The 18,417-nt window shown below is 35.5% G+C and overlaps 1 protein-coding gene across 1 annotated transcript in view; it reads right to left on the reverse strand.

The window, feature by feature from the left end:
- Nucleotides 1–18,417, reverse strand: part of LOC110456833 (golgin subfamily A member 3-like) — a 93,193-nt gene that overhangs the window by 51,988 nt on the left and 22,788 nt on the right. The window contains exons 5-6 of the mRNA XM_021507827.1: nt 14,093–14,211; nt 4,939–7,758 (exon numbers count right to left, since the gene is read on the reverse strand). Coding sequence (XP_021363502.1) covers nt 4,939–7,758; nt 14,093–14,211 — 2,939 coding nt within the window. The remainder of the gene's footprint in view (nt 1–4,938; nt 7,759–14,092; nt 14,212–18,417) is intronic.

Genomic DNA, 18,417 nt, shown 5'->3' on the forward strand with positions numbered 1-18,417 from the left:
GGCTACGTTGTGGAATAGCTTACCATCTGCTATTAGGAAGTCGAATACCCTGGCCAAGTTCAAGAGGGACATAAAAACTCACCTCTTCACGTCTGCATTTTAGAATCTTTGCAAAGACGTCATGTAAATACCACCCTTTTATTTGTTCAATTATGTGCACATTGCTTGTTAAATGTATGAAAGTGATTGCAAGCCTTTGTTGTTTGTTTTCACAATTATAACCATTACTATTATCCATATGTTGTAAAGCGCCTTAGAGTAATTTTACAAATTATATAGGGCACTATATAAATGCTGTATATTATTATTTATTATTATCCTGGGACCCATGGTTATTCAGAAGAGGTCGTTTAAAGATTTTAAACAAATTTGACCCCTGTGACCTTCAATATAAGTCAAAGTCATTCACTTTAACAATCATAGTAGTCCTTGATCCCAGCATGCTACTGACTAAATATCAACAGTCTGCATGTTTATACAATGATCTGAGAGTGGAATAACACAGCGCATTGTGGTAGAAACACGTTTAGTGCACAGTTGCGCTGATATCTAATGTTAATTTCCCACGAGAGTGCTCTCGTGAACATCTCTATACAGACCCGATTTCAAGAATGAAACCCTGCCAGTGTACTTCATCCAATCAGATGGAGGATATGGTAGGGTTAACGGTTACATTGCCTAGCAGGACACTCGCGCAATCAAAATAGTTTTGCTCAACTGCGATCAGTTGGTATTTTCACTCCTAAATCAACAATATCGGCAGGAAGAAAAATGACTTTATATTTGTTTATGCACATCAACGAATGTATTCTAAGTTTGAAATTGTTTTTTGTCAAATTTGTTCACTGAACTTGGTGATAAGATCGTAAAGTAGCCCTTCGTCAAATGTAGTGACATTCGCAAATTTGGAGTTGCACAACTATTTCAACGACCGTTTGGTATATTTTCGCCAAACATGATCGCTAAAATGTATCAAATGTGGTCGTTTAACGTAATTTTGGGGCCAGTATTGGGTGGTCGCTGGTCGCGTTAGACAGTTGGTCACTTAAGGAAGCTCCACCCTTTCGCAATTATCCAGCAGAATTCAATGAAATTTTCACATAATGGTTATGTCACTATGTAGAGATGATTTTATGAAAATCTAAGCATTCCGATAAACTGGGGATCTTTTTGTAAAAAATACCGAAAAATTGAATTTTTGTTAAATTCAACACTTTCACATTTTTTGAGCGTGTGGCATTGTTCGAAACTATTGAAACAGCAAAATATTTAAAAGAAACATTGCTAATCAACCCTACAAATATTTTATTTATCATAAAATATCTACAACATGTTACAAAAAGCATTTTTTATTGAAATTGTATGGATAAAAGTTACTCAATACGAGCTAAAAGCAAACAGGACACATAGTTTCATACAAAAAGAGTGAAAAATTGAACCAAATACACACAGTCTTTATAATTAATTTATTTTACATTTTACAATAATTTAGATCATGATGAGAGTTGTCTACTTTGAAAAAAATCGGAACTTTTTGCAGAGGGATAGAATTTATACAATGACATTTATTTTCTTTGCTATACCAAAAACGACGGAAATAAATTAAATTACTATATTTAATTGTCAATTTACTGTTCTTTTATGGAACAAAATTACTCTCAATCATGTACACTTTGGACATTATTCCATAGCCCGCTTACGCATGGTATATCAACATGTCAGGTACATATGTAGCCATAGGCTATCGCATGGTATGCCGTCATTACGTGCACGCACATGCACTTGCATTTTATAGGGATCTTGATATTTTACAAACCACTATTTTCACAGATTTATTGTAATTGCATTTGTGAACCAATTTATCTGACAGAGCGTAACTCGCTCGACAACAAAAGTCGTAGCGACCAAGAGCTTGTGAACTACTGTTAGCACGTGATATGTACAGGTGAGGTCGGTAAACAAAACACATCAGTCTGCATTCCATGCGCCTCATATACGACATTCTTGAAGTCCTCTGATCGTATGTCAGTGTTTTCCCGTGAGTTAATTAATGTCTTTGTATCATAAGCTTTATTTCTGAAGTACGTGTGATTACACATTTCAAAGTTAAGTCTCAATATCGGGTGTTGACATATCATCGTCACGCACGTGTACTATTGTTTACCCGGTGTTACTGTAATTTACACTACGGTAATGGAATGCCCGATACGCAATACGGAAATGACGACACAAAAATACGACAAGAAAAACATTTGTATTACGAAGGGTGGAAAGTTCTTAATACAAATAAATGACATAGAAAAAACTGTCGGGAGGAATGAAAAGTGGTCATATAAAACAGATGGTCGCTTGAGCAGATTCAACTGTATTTTCCTTCCGTACTGTTTTGGGTGAATATGTTAGCCTTCCAAATCGTCCTGTGTGGGTATGTTCAGTCCACCATAAAAGTGTGTGCACACTTTTCCACGTGTACACCCCTTTCAAAAGCTCGGCTAGGCTAAGTAAGGTGTAAGTAAGTTTGTTTCCTTTGAAATATCTGATCACACATGACACACACGTGTGCGCATATCGGCATCCATCACTTCATTTTAGCAATATTTCACATAAAACATTTACTTGCTTACAAAAACATATCAATTAATAAGTAATTTGATGTTTAGTAACCGCTGGTGCATATCTCCTGGTGAAAGACATAATTAGACACCCTTTATTGATCTTAATTACGATCAGTGAGAAGGGCTCATTATGGCGGTTTGGGTATCGTCACTTCAAACCAGGTCATGTCACAGTTCAGCATAAATTATTGACACTTCTCAACACTACAGTCAATACAAATTACAATGCAGTAATTAGCTAACACTATATCTGTGATTACCCGTTAACAATAGCTCTACTAATTGAAATGATTTGCAGTCACGATCGATGGACCGTGTTGTTCTTTTTTTCACTCACCAACACGTGGCGTGAATTACGAAGCCCTAGTTGCATTGTCATAACTACAGACTTATTTGACCGATAAGGGATTATAAAAAAATATGTTTATACTAGAAGCATGGACAATCAATACATCCTCTTCAAATCTAGTCCAAGGGGAAAACAAGAGGCCCAATGGGCCTGCATCGCTCACCTGGTATTAATTTCACAATTGTAACCTTAAAAGAGGACTAAAATAAAGCTACAGGCAAAATATCAGCTCCATGACTTAAAGTTTAAAGTAATTCAGAAAAAATGGGCAAAGGTCATTAATTTGAACAAACTTGGTAGCCCTTCATCCCAGCATGCTTCTGGCCAAATATCCTTACCCTAGCCCTTTTGGTTATTCAGAAGAAGTTGTTTAAAGTAAAAAGTTGACACCGGACGGATGCCGGACGGACGGATGACGGACGACGGACGGACGACGGACGGACGACGGAAGCCGCACCATGCCATAAGCTCACTTGGCCCTTCTGGCAAGGTGAGCTAATAATCAAAGCAGACTATTTTTACGATGCTTCAGTAACTTGAAACTTGAAGAAAAAAAAGCCCTATACCTCATTGATTATCTGTAAATATGCACAAATCACATTGGATGGCAAACTTAGCATGAGTTGGACGTGCATAAGGAATAAGTTGAAACATCTGAACAATATCTACAGCAATTATCACACGAAACCAAAGAGTGTCCAAGATGGGTGGAAAGACAGAGGAACACAAACATTGTTATCAAGTTTGAAGGAATTTGTGTCTAATATTTGCTAGAGTTATTAAGCGGAAACTGCAGATAATGACGTTTTTCGTTAATCAAGGTGCCATAACTCTGCCAAATGGAGTTTGATTAAAGTAGTTGTCAAAGTTGGCCGAGCCCTTAATGCGTTGAACCCTGTTACCTAGTTTGAAGACATCGGATAATATTTGAGAGACTTAATGAACAGAAACAGCAGATAATGATGTTATTCGTTATTCAAGGGGTCATAACTCCAGGAAATTAAGTCCGCTGGAAGTTAACATCGAACTTGGCTGAGCCCTTAAGGCATTTAACCCTGTGACCAAGTTAAAAGAAAATCTGTTAATATTTGTTGTAGTCATTGCACAGAAACGAAGCGCGGCGATGATGGCGTTTTTCGTTCTTCAAGGGGCCATAACTTCGCCAAATAAAGTCCGCTGAAAGTGATCGTGGTCATCGAACTTCGCCGAGCCCTTAACGCATTTAACCCTGTGACCAAGTTTGAAGAAAATCGGTTAACATGTGTTGTAGTTATTACAGGGAAACAAAACGTGACAGACAGACAGATAGACGGACAAACTCAAATTAATATCCCCCGCTTTCACCTGATAATAATAAATGTCATATCAAGTACTTAACCCAAAATGCATAACCTGATTTGTTTGTGTTACGATCGCTATCATCATGACTCGTCTGCAGGAGATAGGAAAAGGTATGTTCACTTTTCAAACGGTAATCTACCGGTCATTGTCAATATCTGAAGTACCTTTTCTCATCATATGAACGTCTCTTAGATAAAGTTATTAGCAAAATAACACGTAGTTATATCAAATTTTTTTAATGATTGGACAAAATGTCAATTTATTTAATACCTTCCTTTTGGCACTTATTTCGATCGATTACCGATCGATCTTGAATGTTCGATAATAGATCTTCAAAATCGGACCAATTCCCAGCACTAATTAATATATCACATCCATGTACCAAAATTGTTTTGAAACGACCTTATAATTAATTGAAACGGGTGTACAGGCAGATACAATGTAAACAAAGCAGCTTTTTACCAGTTATAACCAGGTAACGGACAACCGGATTACCATAGGGCACCCACATCATCCGATGCGGGGCCCTTAAGAAAAATGTCTTATTCATAATCTTTTATGAAAGTAAAAGGAAATTATATAATTACATTTCTCTAACAAATATAGTTATGTGGTTCTTAACTACAAAATTACCTGTAATTCGGTCTTCAGCTGATCCTGTTGTTGCAGCATGCTCAGATCGTACTTCCGGTGTGCCATCGACAACTCTGTCTCCATCTGTTCCTTCTCCATAGACATCTCCCGTAACTTACCAGTTAACAATTCAATGTTCGACTCAAAAACACTTTGTCTCTGTGCAAGCTCACTTTGAAGAGACTTCAGATCTACATTGAGCTTGGCAACTTTAGCCTTTTGCTTTGTTAAATCTTTTTGGTGCTGTTTATCTGACTTCTTCAGCATGCTTTTTAAATCAGCATTTTCATTCTGAAGTTCCTCCAAAGCAGGAGATGGTTTGTCTTCTCTGAGCTTCTGTTCAATCTGAGAAAGTTTTTGCTTAGACCTGAATAACTCTGCTTCCAAACATTCCACCATCTTCTCCTTTTCTACTCCACTACCTTTCAGAGCCTCCAACTCTGTATGAAGGAACTTTACCTCTTCTTCAAGATGGACTTTATGCGTTCTCATCTCGTCCACAACCTGCTGATGTTCTTTTTTCTCTCTATCCACAGCATGATTGCTTTTCTGTTCTTTCTCTAAATTCTCCCTAATAATGTTTAATTCCTCTTGAAGTGCAGTTGCCTCTTTTTCCTGTTCATTGTACTCTGAGGTTCTATTTCCTAATTCTTGCTTCATGTGACGGAAATTCTTTTCCACCTTTCCCATATTGTCTTTCAAGCAAGTAAGGGCATTGTCCACAGATTGCTTCTCCTCACGGGCTGCCTGGAGAGAAATTTCCACTGCAGCCTTCTCCTCCTTTAGTTTCCAGATTTCTGATTCCCTCTCGCTAAGACTCAACTTGAAACCCTTCAAACTGCTTTCCACTTCTATCAGCTTCTGTTGCATTTCCTCAACAGCAAGGTCCCGTTCAATTACACATTCCTGTGACAGAGCTAATTTTTTCATCAGATCTATTTGCTCACTTTCCAAGGTGAGAATTTGTGATTGCTTTTTCTTTAGGTCACACTGGGCCTTGTCAAGATATTTTTCCAATTCAGAAGTCATATTCATCAGTGTTTGCGCTCGTGAACGTTCCTGCTCCACCGACTGCAGCTTGGTATCAAATGTATCCTCCATTAGAACTCGCTCACGTTGGATTTCCTGGAAGGCAGCTTCTCTATGCATCATATCCGACTCGATGTGTTCCAGATGCTTCGCCAGCATTTCTTTATCCTTCAAGGCTTTCTGTTGTATATCTTTGGTCTGCTGACGGAGCTTGGTGTTTTCTGTGCGGAGTCGTTCAATGATGCTGCTCTGTGAGGTAACCTGTGCTTGAAGTGTGGTCAGCTCATGTTGTAACGTGGTTCTAGCAACCTGTGCAGCCTTCAACTGTTGCTGGTACCAGTCTTTGGTATTAATTAAGGCCACAAGATCATTTCGTGAAGTCCTGGAATCATTTTCAGACTCCATTTTAGCTTGTAGCGCTGTTTGCACCTCAACATACAGTTCAGCGATTTTATTTTTAAGAGCCTGAATTGTCATTTCTTTTGCACGTAGGTCATCCCGAACCTCTTTCATCCTGATCTGGAGTTTGTCATTAATCTCCTGTGACAATCGGAGTTCCTCTTGTTGAATAACAAACTCTGAGTTTTTCTCTTCGAGAAATTTATGAGCAGAACCTAAGGACTGTTCTAAAAGATGCTTTGATCGCTGTATTTTTTCAATCTCTGTTCTAAGAGCTTTACACTGTGCATCACTGGCTGACTGACAATTTGACTCCAGTTGCAGTTTCAGTGAGGTAAGTTTTGCTTGTAGCTCTGCCCGCTCCTGACGAGTCAGATTGGCTTCCTCTGACAACATCTCCAACTGACCTTCGAGTTTGGCCTTTTCTCTAAGTACAAGATCAAGCTGTTGGTCATCAGACTTAATTTCAGTGGTTGCTTTAGGTCGTTTTGGTAGCATTTTGTGTAGTTGTTTAAACAAAGGTCCAGTCTGAGGTATGACAAGGCTAGGTTTACTTGGTGTACTAGATAACAACTTTGAGGGTTGAAATTCTATAGGTGTGGTTTCTAACCCAGAATCACTAAAGGGAGATGTAGGGTGTACTTCATTAGAACTTAGTTGGTGATGTGATAAACTAGACCCATCAGTTTCAGAGGTCAAAAAAGTCAAACTAGCAGCAGTGGTTGATTGAAGAGGACGGAAAGAGGTCTCTTTCACAGGGGGAGAGTAGCTACGTACTACATGAGATTTTGATGCAAACATACTCAAATCTACCTGCTTTAAAGGTGGAAGAGATTTCAGAAAACTGTCCATGTCATTTTGAATTACATTATCAAGTTCACTGGTAGCACTTGACACACTGTCCCCTACCCCTGAGCCAACCTCGCTCTCACTGTCTTCTCCCCCTGAGGGGTAAATATCCCTCCCCCCGGGAAAAGGCTTCTCCTTGATAGGGGCAGATAGAGGGGCAAGACCACCTCCACCAAACCATGACATCTTCTCTGTCACAGTGGTAATGCTGCCAGCGGGTATCTGTATAAGTTCCATTGAATGAGACGAGGAAACATCCAGTCTTGTTGGAGTTTTTCCCACTGATAAGGTTTCTTCTTTACAAATGCCATCACCCACAGGTGAGGTTTGGGAAGGTGTTGAACCAGCCATCAGTGAGTTTGGAGTTGTCTCTCCTGTGGACGTTACTTCTTTTGGACTTGTATACTGTGACACGAGAGAGTCGTTTGGAATGTTTGTAGCCATGGCACTCTGTGGAGATTGGGTACAGTTGGCAGAAATATTACTCTGATAGCTCAATGAGGCTGCTGGTGTGGTAACAGGCCTGGAGACTGACATGCTCGCCTGAAATTGACAGTAAAAACATATATTACAAGGTGTAGGTTAAGGATCCCTGTCCCACTGTATTGTGGTTTCTCCTATATACATTACCTTCCCTTCACCTCTGTTTAGATATAACTGTAGAACAGTTGGGGCATGACCCAATGACCAGGTAGCTCCATCAGTTAAAGCGATAGTTCAACAATCTGAAGTTAAGTGGTTTACTCAAAACTATATTTTGTTTATTTCATCTTTATTATTTCTCATAAAAGTCCAGTAAGGTATGGCTTTCTTTTCAGAAATGATTTATCAAAGCAATAGTCATCCCGGAAAAAACAGTTTCAAAAACTTAATTGCAGTTTTTGGCAGTGGCATGGGGATCCTTAAATGATGAAATATATAATCAGTGATTTTATCATATAGGCAAAGTGATCATGTAATGAAAGTATTATTTTATTTATTTAAAATCTTGCAAAATGAATTGAGTTGGGGAAATAAAAGCAATATGAGCATTTTAAATCTTGCAAAATGAATTGAGTTGGGGAAATAAAAGCAATATGAGCAGAGGCTCACTCCAATATATATCCTATTCCCACTCTCCCATCCTAATTTTCCCATGATTTTTTATCCTTTAACCTTGATGAATGACAACCGAGACCTAATCAGGTCGAGAACTCAACATCATCATTTTTTTTTACCTTACAACAGCTAACTAATAACATAATAACCTGGTACCTACAACAGTTGACTGGCTACATGATCAACTGGTGTTTGTAACACTACAACTGTTGACTGGTTACATGATAAACTGGTGTATGTTACCCTATTACTGTTGACTGGTTACATGATAAACTGGTGTATGTTACCCTACAACTGTTGACTGGTTACATGATAAACTAGTGTTGGTAACACTACAACTGCTGACTGGTTACATGATAAACTGGTGTATGTTACCCTATTACTGTTGACTGGTTACATGATAAACTGGTGTATGTTACCCTACAACTGTTGACTGGTTACATGATAAACTAGTGTTGGTAACACTACAACTGCTGACTGGTTACATGATAAACTGGTGTATGTTACCCTATTACTGTTGACTGGTTACATGATAAACTGGTGTATGTTACCCTACAACTGTTGACTGGTTACATGATCAACTGGTGTTTGTAACACTACAACTGCTGACTGGCTACATGATAAACTGGTGTTTGTTACACTACAACTGTTGACTGGTTACATGATAAACTGGTTTATGTTACCCTACAACTGTTGACATGGTTACCTGATAAACTGGTGTATGTTACCCTACCATTGTTGACTGGTTACATGATAAACTGGTGTTTGTTACCCTACAACTGTTGACTGGTTACATGATCAACTGGTGTTTGTATCACTACAACTGCTGACTGGCTACATGATAAACTGGTGTTTGTAACACTACAACTGTTGACTGGCTACATGATAAACTGGTGTTTGTAACACTACAACTGTTGACTGGCTACATGATAAACTGGTGTTTGTAACACTACAACTGTTGACTGGTTACATGATAAACTGGTGTTTGTAACACTACAACTGTTGACTGGTTACATGATAAACTGGTGTTTGTAACACTACAACTGTTGACTGGTTACATGATAAACTGGTGTTTGTAACACTACAACTGTTGACTGGTTACATGATAAACTGGTGTTTGTAACACTACAACTGTTGACTGGTTACATGATAAACTGGTGTTTGTAACACTACAACTGTTGACTGGTTACATGATAAACTGGTGTTTGTAACACTACAACTGTTGACTGGTTACATGATAAACTGGTGTTTGTAACACTACAACTGTTGACTGGTTACATGATAAACTGGTGTTTGTAACACTACAACTGTTGACTGGTTACATGATAAACTGGTGTTTGTAACACTACAACTGTTGACTGGTTACATGATAAACTGGTGTTTGTAACACTACAACTGTTGACTGGTTACATGATAAACTGGTGTTTGTAACACTACAACTGTTGACTGGTTACATGATAAACTGGTGTTTGTAACACTACAACTGTTGACTGGTTACATGATAAACTGGTGTTTGTAACACTACAACTGTTGACTGGTTACATGATAAACTGGTGTTTGTAACACTACAACTGTTGACTGGTTACATGATAAACTGGTGTTTGTAACACTACAACTGTTGACTGGTTACATGATAAACTGGTGTTTGTAACACTACAACTGTTGACTGGTTACATGATAAACTGGTGTTTGTAACACTACAACTGTTGACTGGTTACATGATAAACTGGTGTTTGTAACACTACAACTGTTGACTGGTTACATGATAAACTGGTGTTTGTAACACTACAACTGTTGACTGGTTACATGATAAACTGGTGTTTGTAACACTACAACTGTTGACTGGTTACATGATAAACTGGTGTTTGTAACACTACAACTGTTGACTGGTTACATGATAAACTGGTGTTTGTAACACTACAACTGTTGACTGGTTACATGATAAACTGGTGTTTGTAACACTACAACTGTTGACTGGTTACATGATAAACTGGTGTTTGTAACACTACAACTGTTGACTGGTTACATGATAAACTGGTGTTTGTAACACTACAACTGTTGACTGGTTACATGATAAACTGGTGTTTGTAACACTACAACTGTTGACTGGTTACATGATAAACTGGTGTTTGTAACACTACAACTGTTGACTGGTTACATGATAAACTGGTGTTTGTAACACTACAACTGTTGACTGGTTACATGATAAACTGGTGTTTGTAACACTACAACTGTTGACTGGTTACATGATAAACTGGTGTTTGTAACACTACAACTGTTGACTGGTTACATGATAAACTGGTGTTTGTAACACTACAACTGTTGACTGGTTACATGATAAACTGGTGTTTGTAACACTACAACTGTTGACTGGTTACATGATAAACTGGTGTTTGTAACACTACAACTGTTGACTGGTTACATGATAAACTGGTGTTTGTAACACTACAACTGTTGACTGGTTACATGATAAACTGGTGTTTGTAACACTACAACTGTTGACTGGTTACATGATAAACTGGTGTTTGTAACACTACAACTGTTGACTGGTTACATGATAAACTGGTGTTTGTAACACTACAACTGTTGACTGGTTACATGATAAACTGGTGTTTGTAACACTACAACTGTTGACTGGTTACATGATAAACTGGTGTTTGTAACACTACAACTGTTGACTGGTTACATGATAAACTGGTGTTTGTAACACTACAACTGTTGACTGGTTACATGATAAACTGGTGTTTGTAACACTACAACTGTTGACTGGTTACATGATAAACTGGTGTTTGTAACACTACAACTGTTGACTGGTTACATGATAAACTGGTGTTTGTAACACTACAACTGTTGACTGGTTACATGATAAACTGGTGTTTGTAACACTACAACTGTTGACTGGTTACATGATAAACTGGTGTTTGTAACACTACAACTGTTGACTGGTTACATGATAAACTGGTGTTTGTAACACTACAACTGTTGACTGGTTACATGATAAACTGGTGTTTGTAACACTACAACTGTTGACTGGTTACATGATAAACTGGTGTTTGTAACACTACAACTGTTGACTGGTTACATGATAAACTGGTGTTTGTAACACTACAACTGTTGACTGGTTACATGATAAACTGGTGTTTGTAACACTACAACTGTTGACTGGTTACATGATAAACTGGTGTTTGTAACACTACAACTGTTGACTGGTTACATGATAAACTGGTGTTTGTAACACTACAACTGTTGACTGGTTACATGATAAACTGGTGTTTGTAACACTACAACTGTTGACTGGTTACATGATAAACTGGTGTTTGTAACACTACAACTGTTGACTGGTTACATGATAAACTGGTGTTTGTAACACTACAACTGTTGACTGGTTACATGATAAACTGGTGTTTGTAACACTACAACTGTTGACTGGTTACATGATAAACTGGTGTTTGTAACACTACAACTGTTGACTGGTTACATGATAAACTGGTGTTTGTAACACTACAACTGTTGACTGGTTACATGATAAACTGGTGTTTGTAACACTACAACTGTTGACTGGTTACATGATAAACTGGTGTTTGTAACACTACAACTGTTGACTGGTTACATGATAAACTGGTGTTTGTAACACTACAACTGTTGACTGGTTACATGATAAACTGGTGTTTGTAACACTACAACTGTTGACTGGTTACATGATAAACTGGTGTTTGTAACACTACAACTGTTGACTGGTTACATGATAAACTGGTGTTTGTAACACTACAACTGTTGACTGGTTACATGATAAACTGGTGTTTGTAACACTACAACTGTTGACTGGTTACATGATAAACTGGTGTTTGTAACACTACAACTGTTGACTGGTTACATGATAAACTGGTGTTTGTAACACTACAACTGTTGACTGGTTACATGATAAACTGGTGTTTGTAACACTACAACTGTTGACTGGTTACATGATAAACTGGTGTTTGTAACACTACAACTGTTGACTGGTTACATGATAAACTGGTGTTTGTAACACTACAACTGTTGACTGGTTACATGATAAACTGGTGTTTGTAACACTACAACTGCTGACTGGTAACGTGATAAACTGGTGTTTGTAACACTACAACTGCTGACTTGTTACATGATAAACTGGTGTATGTTACCCTACAACTGTTGACTGGTAACATGATAAACTGGTGTATGTTACACTACAACTGCTGACTGGTTACATGATAAACTGGTGTTTGTTACCCTACTACTGTTGACTGGTTACATGATACACTTGTGTATGTTACACTACAACTGCTGACTGGCTACATGATAAACTGGTGTTTGTAACACTACAACTGTTGACTGGCTACATGATAAACTGGTGTATGTTACCCTACAACTACTGACTGGTTACATGATCAACTGGTGTATGTTACCATACAACTACTGACTGGTTACATGATCAACTGGTATTTGTGACCCCTACAACTGTTGAATGGTTACATGATCAACTGGTGTATGTTACCCTACAACTGTTGACTGGTTACATGATCAACTGGTATTTGTGACCCTACAACTGTTGAATGGTTACATGATAAACTTGTGTATGTTACCCTACAACTACTGACTGGCTACATGATAAACTGGTTATGTTACCCTACAACTACTGACTGGTTACATGATCAACTAGTATTTGTGACCCTACAACTGTTGACTGGCTACATGATAAACTTGTGTATGTTACCCTACAACTGTTGACTGGCTACATGATCAACTGGTGTATGTTACCCTACAACTGTTGACTGGTTACATGATAAACTGGTGTTTGTTACCCTACAACTGTTGACATGGTTACATGAGCAACTGGTATTTGTGACCCTAAAACTGTTGAATGGTTACATGATAAACTTGTGTATGTTACCCTACAACTGTTGACTGGCTACATGATAAACTGGTGTTTGTAACACTACAACTGTTGACTGGTTACATGATAAACTGGTGTTTGTAACACTACAACTGTTGACTGGCTACATGATAAATTGGTGTTTGTAACACTACAACTGTTGACTTGTTATGTGATATCCTACAACTTTTGACTGTTCACATGCAGTGTAAATTATTTAATCAAACAACCTAATTATTTTCAAAAATCATAATGACTGTGAATAATGCAGGGTGTTTGCCGCAGTTGCTAGGCCTAAATGATAGAAAGATTTAAAGATATTAACACAAAGTATTGTTGCAGTTAATTGAAAACTGTGACTCAATTAAAGAGTTAAACAATTTACTATAAGTATGAAAGATCCAATACTGAACAATGTTTGATATATGTGTTATTTATTTGTGAAGGAAGTGCAATACATTGACTGAAACATATGTGTAAAGCCATGTGACACGGTAATTGTGTGAACACCTTTTAATGTAGAAGAGGTAGGTATTCTTATATGTGTTTTTTCTATGTTTTATGCAAATGCTGTAGCTAATGATAAATTTATGAAGATAGATTTATGATATATAATTATAATATGTGAAACTGTAAGTTCTTTTGCATTATTAGAATAACAGTAAACAGCTCTGTGTGATCTTTTATAATCTTTGATATGGAATACATGTTGTAATTATTGATGGAACGGTTCAATTTAGTGTGAATGTAGTCTGAATGTACCAGTATTAATGTATTTTATATGTATGTATTTCATGTTGTTTATTCATTATTGATAATTCTGGTATCATAAAACAAACACTTGGCACTGTGTGCTATGTCTGCTTTTTTTCCAGTACTGCTACGTACCTGAAAAACAGCGGCAGCTTCATCTTCGTTTCCCTGACTTTGTGCTTTCAATTTTTTCTCAGCCTCAGCAACAATCTGTGCAACAACTTCAGGCGAAGCAGGAGTCAATTTCTTGTCACCTATAAATCAATATAACATACAGTATGTTCAAGTTATATCTATTTCTTGTCACCTATAAATCAATATAACATACAGTATGTTCAAGTTATATCTATTTCTTGTCACCTATAAATCAATATACAGTATGTTAGTTATATCTATTTCTTGTCACCTATAAATCAATATACAGTATGTTAGTTATATCTATTTCTTGTCACCTATAAATCAATATACAGTATGTTAGTTATATCTATTTCTTGTCACCTATAAATCAATATACAGTATGTTAGTTATATCTATTTCTTGTCACCTATAAATCAATATACAGTATGTTAGTTATATCTATTTCTTGTCACCTATAAATCAATATACAGTATGTTAGTTATATCTATTTCTTGTCACCTATAAATCAATATACAGTATGTTAGTTATATCTATTTCTTGTCACCTATAAATCAATATACAGTATGTTAGTTATATCTATTTCTTGTCACCTATAAATCAATATACAGTATGTTAGTTATATCTATTTCTTGTCACCTATAAATCAATATACAGTATGTTAGTTATATCTATTTCTTGTCACCTATAAATCAATATACAGTATGTTAGTTATATCTATTTCTTGTCACCTATAAATCAATATACAGTATGTTAGTTATATCTATTTCTTGTCACCTATAAATCAATATACAGTATGTTAGTTATATCTATTTCTTGTCACCTATAAATCAATATACAGTATGTTAGTTATATCTATTTCTTGTCACCTATAAATCAATATAACATACAGTATGTTCAAGTTATATCTATTTCTTCTCACCTATAAATCAATATACAGTATGTTAGTTATATCTATTTCTTGTCACCTATAAATCAATATACAGTATGTTAGTTATATCTATTTCTTGTCACCTATAAATCAATATACAGTATGTTAGTTATATCTATTTCTTGTCACCTATAAATCAATATACAGTATGTTAGTTATATCTATTTCTTGTCACCTATAAATCAATATACAGTATGTTAGTTATATCTATTTCTTGTCACCTATAAATCAATATACAGTATGTTAGTTATATCTATTTCTTGTCACCTATAAATCAATATACAGTATGTTAGTTATATCTATTTCTTGTCACCTATAAATCAATATACAGTATGTTAGTTATATCTATTTCTTGTCACCTATAAATCAATATACAGTATGTTAGTTATATCTATTTCTTGTCACCTATAAATCAATATACAGTATGTTAGTTATATCTATTTCTTGTCACCTATAAATCAATATACAGTATGTTAGTTATATCTATTTCTTGTCACCTATAAATCAATATACAGTATGTTAGTTATATCTATTTCTTGTCACCTATAAATCAATATACAGTATGTTAGTTATATCTATTTCTTGTCACCTATAAATCAATATACAGTATGTTAGTTATATCTATTTCTTGTCACCTATAAATCAATATACAGTATGTTAGTTATATCTATTTCTTGTCACCTATAAATCAATATACAGTATGTTAGTTATATCTATTTCTTGTCACCTATAAATCAATATACAGTATGTTAGTTATATCTATTTCTTGTCACCTATAAATCAATATACAGTATGTTAGTTATATCTATTTATTGTCACCTATAAATCAATATACAGTATGTTTGTTATATCTATTTCTTGTCACCTATAAATCAATATAACATACAGTACGTTAGAGTTATATCTATTTTCTTGTCACCTATAAATCAATATACAGTATGTTAGTTATATCTATTTCTTTTCACCTATAAATCAATGTACAGTATGTTAGGGTTATATCTATTTCTTGTCACCTATAAATCAATAACATACAGTATGTTAGTTATATCTATTTCTTGTCACCTATAAATCAATATAACATACAGTATGTTCAAGTTATATCTATTTCTTGTCACCTATAAATCAATATACAGTATGTTAGTTATATCTATTTCTTGTCACCTATAAATCAATATACAGTATGTTAGTTATATCTATTTCTTGTCACCTATAAATCAATATACAGTATGTTAGTTATATCTATTTCTTGTCACCTATAAATCAATATAACATACAGTATGTTAGAGTTATATCTATTTCCCATAATAGGCCCATCCCTTTGCACACAAGGGGGGACACATCTTCTGTTTATACAAAATTGAGTTCCCTTTGGACCAAATTTGATTTAAATTTCTTCATTCTTAAGGAAGGAGAAAGATTTTGCCCAAACCATCTGCCCCTAGAGACAGGGGGCTCACTATCAACTGATAGGAAATAGAATCCTTTTTGCCAAAGGATGCTGATTATAACAAATTTGGTTGAAATCCCTCCATTAATATTGAAGGAGATAGATTTTCAAAGATTTACTTCTATTTTTCCATTATGGGCCCACCCTTCCTACCCCACGGCGGGTCATACATGCCATTTATAGATAAGATGTCCATTGTGAGCCTGTATCACTCATCTGGTATTAATCTCACACTTGTACCTAACAAGTGAAATAAAATACACCATCTTTGTTAAAATTTCATAGGAGCCTGCTGCGTCATAACGTTTGTTTCAGAAGTGCTACAAGATTTATGCTGCTGTTTTAACACTTTGTAATCCTTTATACATCTGATGTTTTTACTTTGAATCACTCTACTAATTATTTAGATGACTAATTAACCTAATTACAGCATGGGGGTCGAAAAATGGAATATCAGCCTGAAAGTATTTTTTGCATCGTAATACTTAGGAAAGAACATTTTCTTTCATGTAGTGCTTTAATAATGTATATATCATCCAGAATGTGAATTTAATCGAACATTTTGTTTTAATGTTAAATATAGGATTTTTTATTCTTATTATTCTTGTATACCAAATATTTTCATAGTATGAAGATGTTGTGTTATTTCAAATATGTATACAAAAATTCAGTCCATAAAATGTGGTGGAAAGTATTCATTTCGCACAACAAAGTCCCTGTGTACCCAAAAATGAAAGGGCATAAGACACATCCCTGGTGTCTACCAAAAAGCAATGCACCTTAGCTGATTACAGGTATATAATTGGTACTGAAATTTGTTGCAAGCCTACAATAAACCTTTCAGTGTTAGGTCACAAAACATTCCAAATCCAAATTTGCTTCATCACTTGGTGTGATTGATAAAGTTTTTGTTACCAATCAATTTTAAGATCAAATGTCACGTTTTAGAATTTGTTCTTATACATTTTATCATCAGACTGTTGTTTTTACATTGCTTTTAGAGGATATTTCATACTCATTTGTTAATATTCATCTCATAATGAAGAGTTAATGTATTGGTGAAGGTTCCCATCATATTTTCGTGAAATCTCGTAAATGTAAAGGTACACGAAATGTAAAATCAAAGTACTGAAAGCTAAGGCAAAAGATATATATATATTATTTTTGAAATGGAGAACAAAATAAAGACGAAGTTCTCATCATATTGTACAGAAGGATTTACTGTTTATTTGTTATGAATCATAGTTTTATGTAAAAGTGTACTACTGTGAAGTTATTCTTCTTGTGTGTACAGTATATCTTTATAGGTTTGACAGAAGAGGGGTACCAAGTTTCCTCGAATATATCATTTTAAACCTTTGGATAATTAATTTGCATAGGAATAAGGAATTGCTTCCCTTTGTCAGTACAATGTATTTCATAGAACATTAAAAACTGAAACTGGCATTTACCCCTTAAACCAATACCTGATTATTTTAAACCATTAAATAGATTATGTACAGATTGTGTTCATCTTTGAACTTTGCCTTTGTTGTTGAATAAGATATCAACCAAGTTTCTTCAGAATCTTGCCTTATCTGACAAAGTTACTTGGCAAAAACCATTGACCAATCAGAGTACAGTATGCTAATTAATTATGCATGGATTTCACTCAACTTTGAACTTATCGTCTAAGTTTGTATATTGATCAATATATATTCAAGCAAGTTATCTTGTAAAGTGTGGACATCGACCAGCGTATGCATGCTTTTTAATACGTGTGAATTTTGTTCAAGTTTCAATTTTTCATCAGTCTGTGTATATTGTTACAGAACAATATTTATAAGGATGTTAACTTGCTGAAACTAAATTGTGGATAGACAAGTGAATGACTGCTACCCATACATTTACAAGTCTCTCAATAATTTTGAAAAGCTTTTAAATACAGTGTTTTACATATTCACTGCA

The sequence above is a fragment of the Mizuhopecten yessoensis genome, unplaced genomic scaffold (genome assembly GCF_002113885.1).
Source record: "Mizuhopecten yessoensis strain PY_sf001 unplaced genomic scaffold, ASM211388v2 scaffold8863, whole genome shotgun sequence".
Lineage (NCBI taxonomy): Eukaryota > Metazoa > Mollusca > Bivalvia > Pectinida > Pectinidae > Mizuhopecten > Mizuhopecten yessoensis.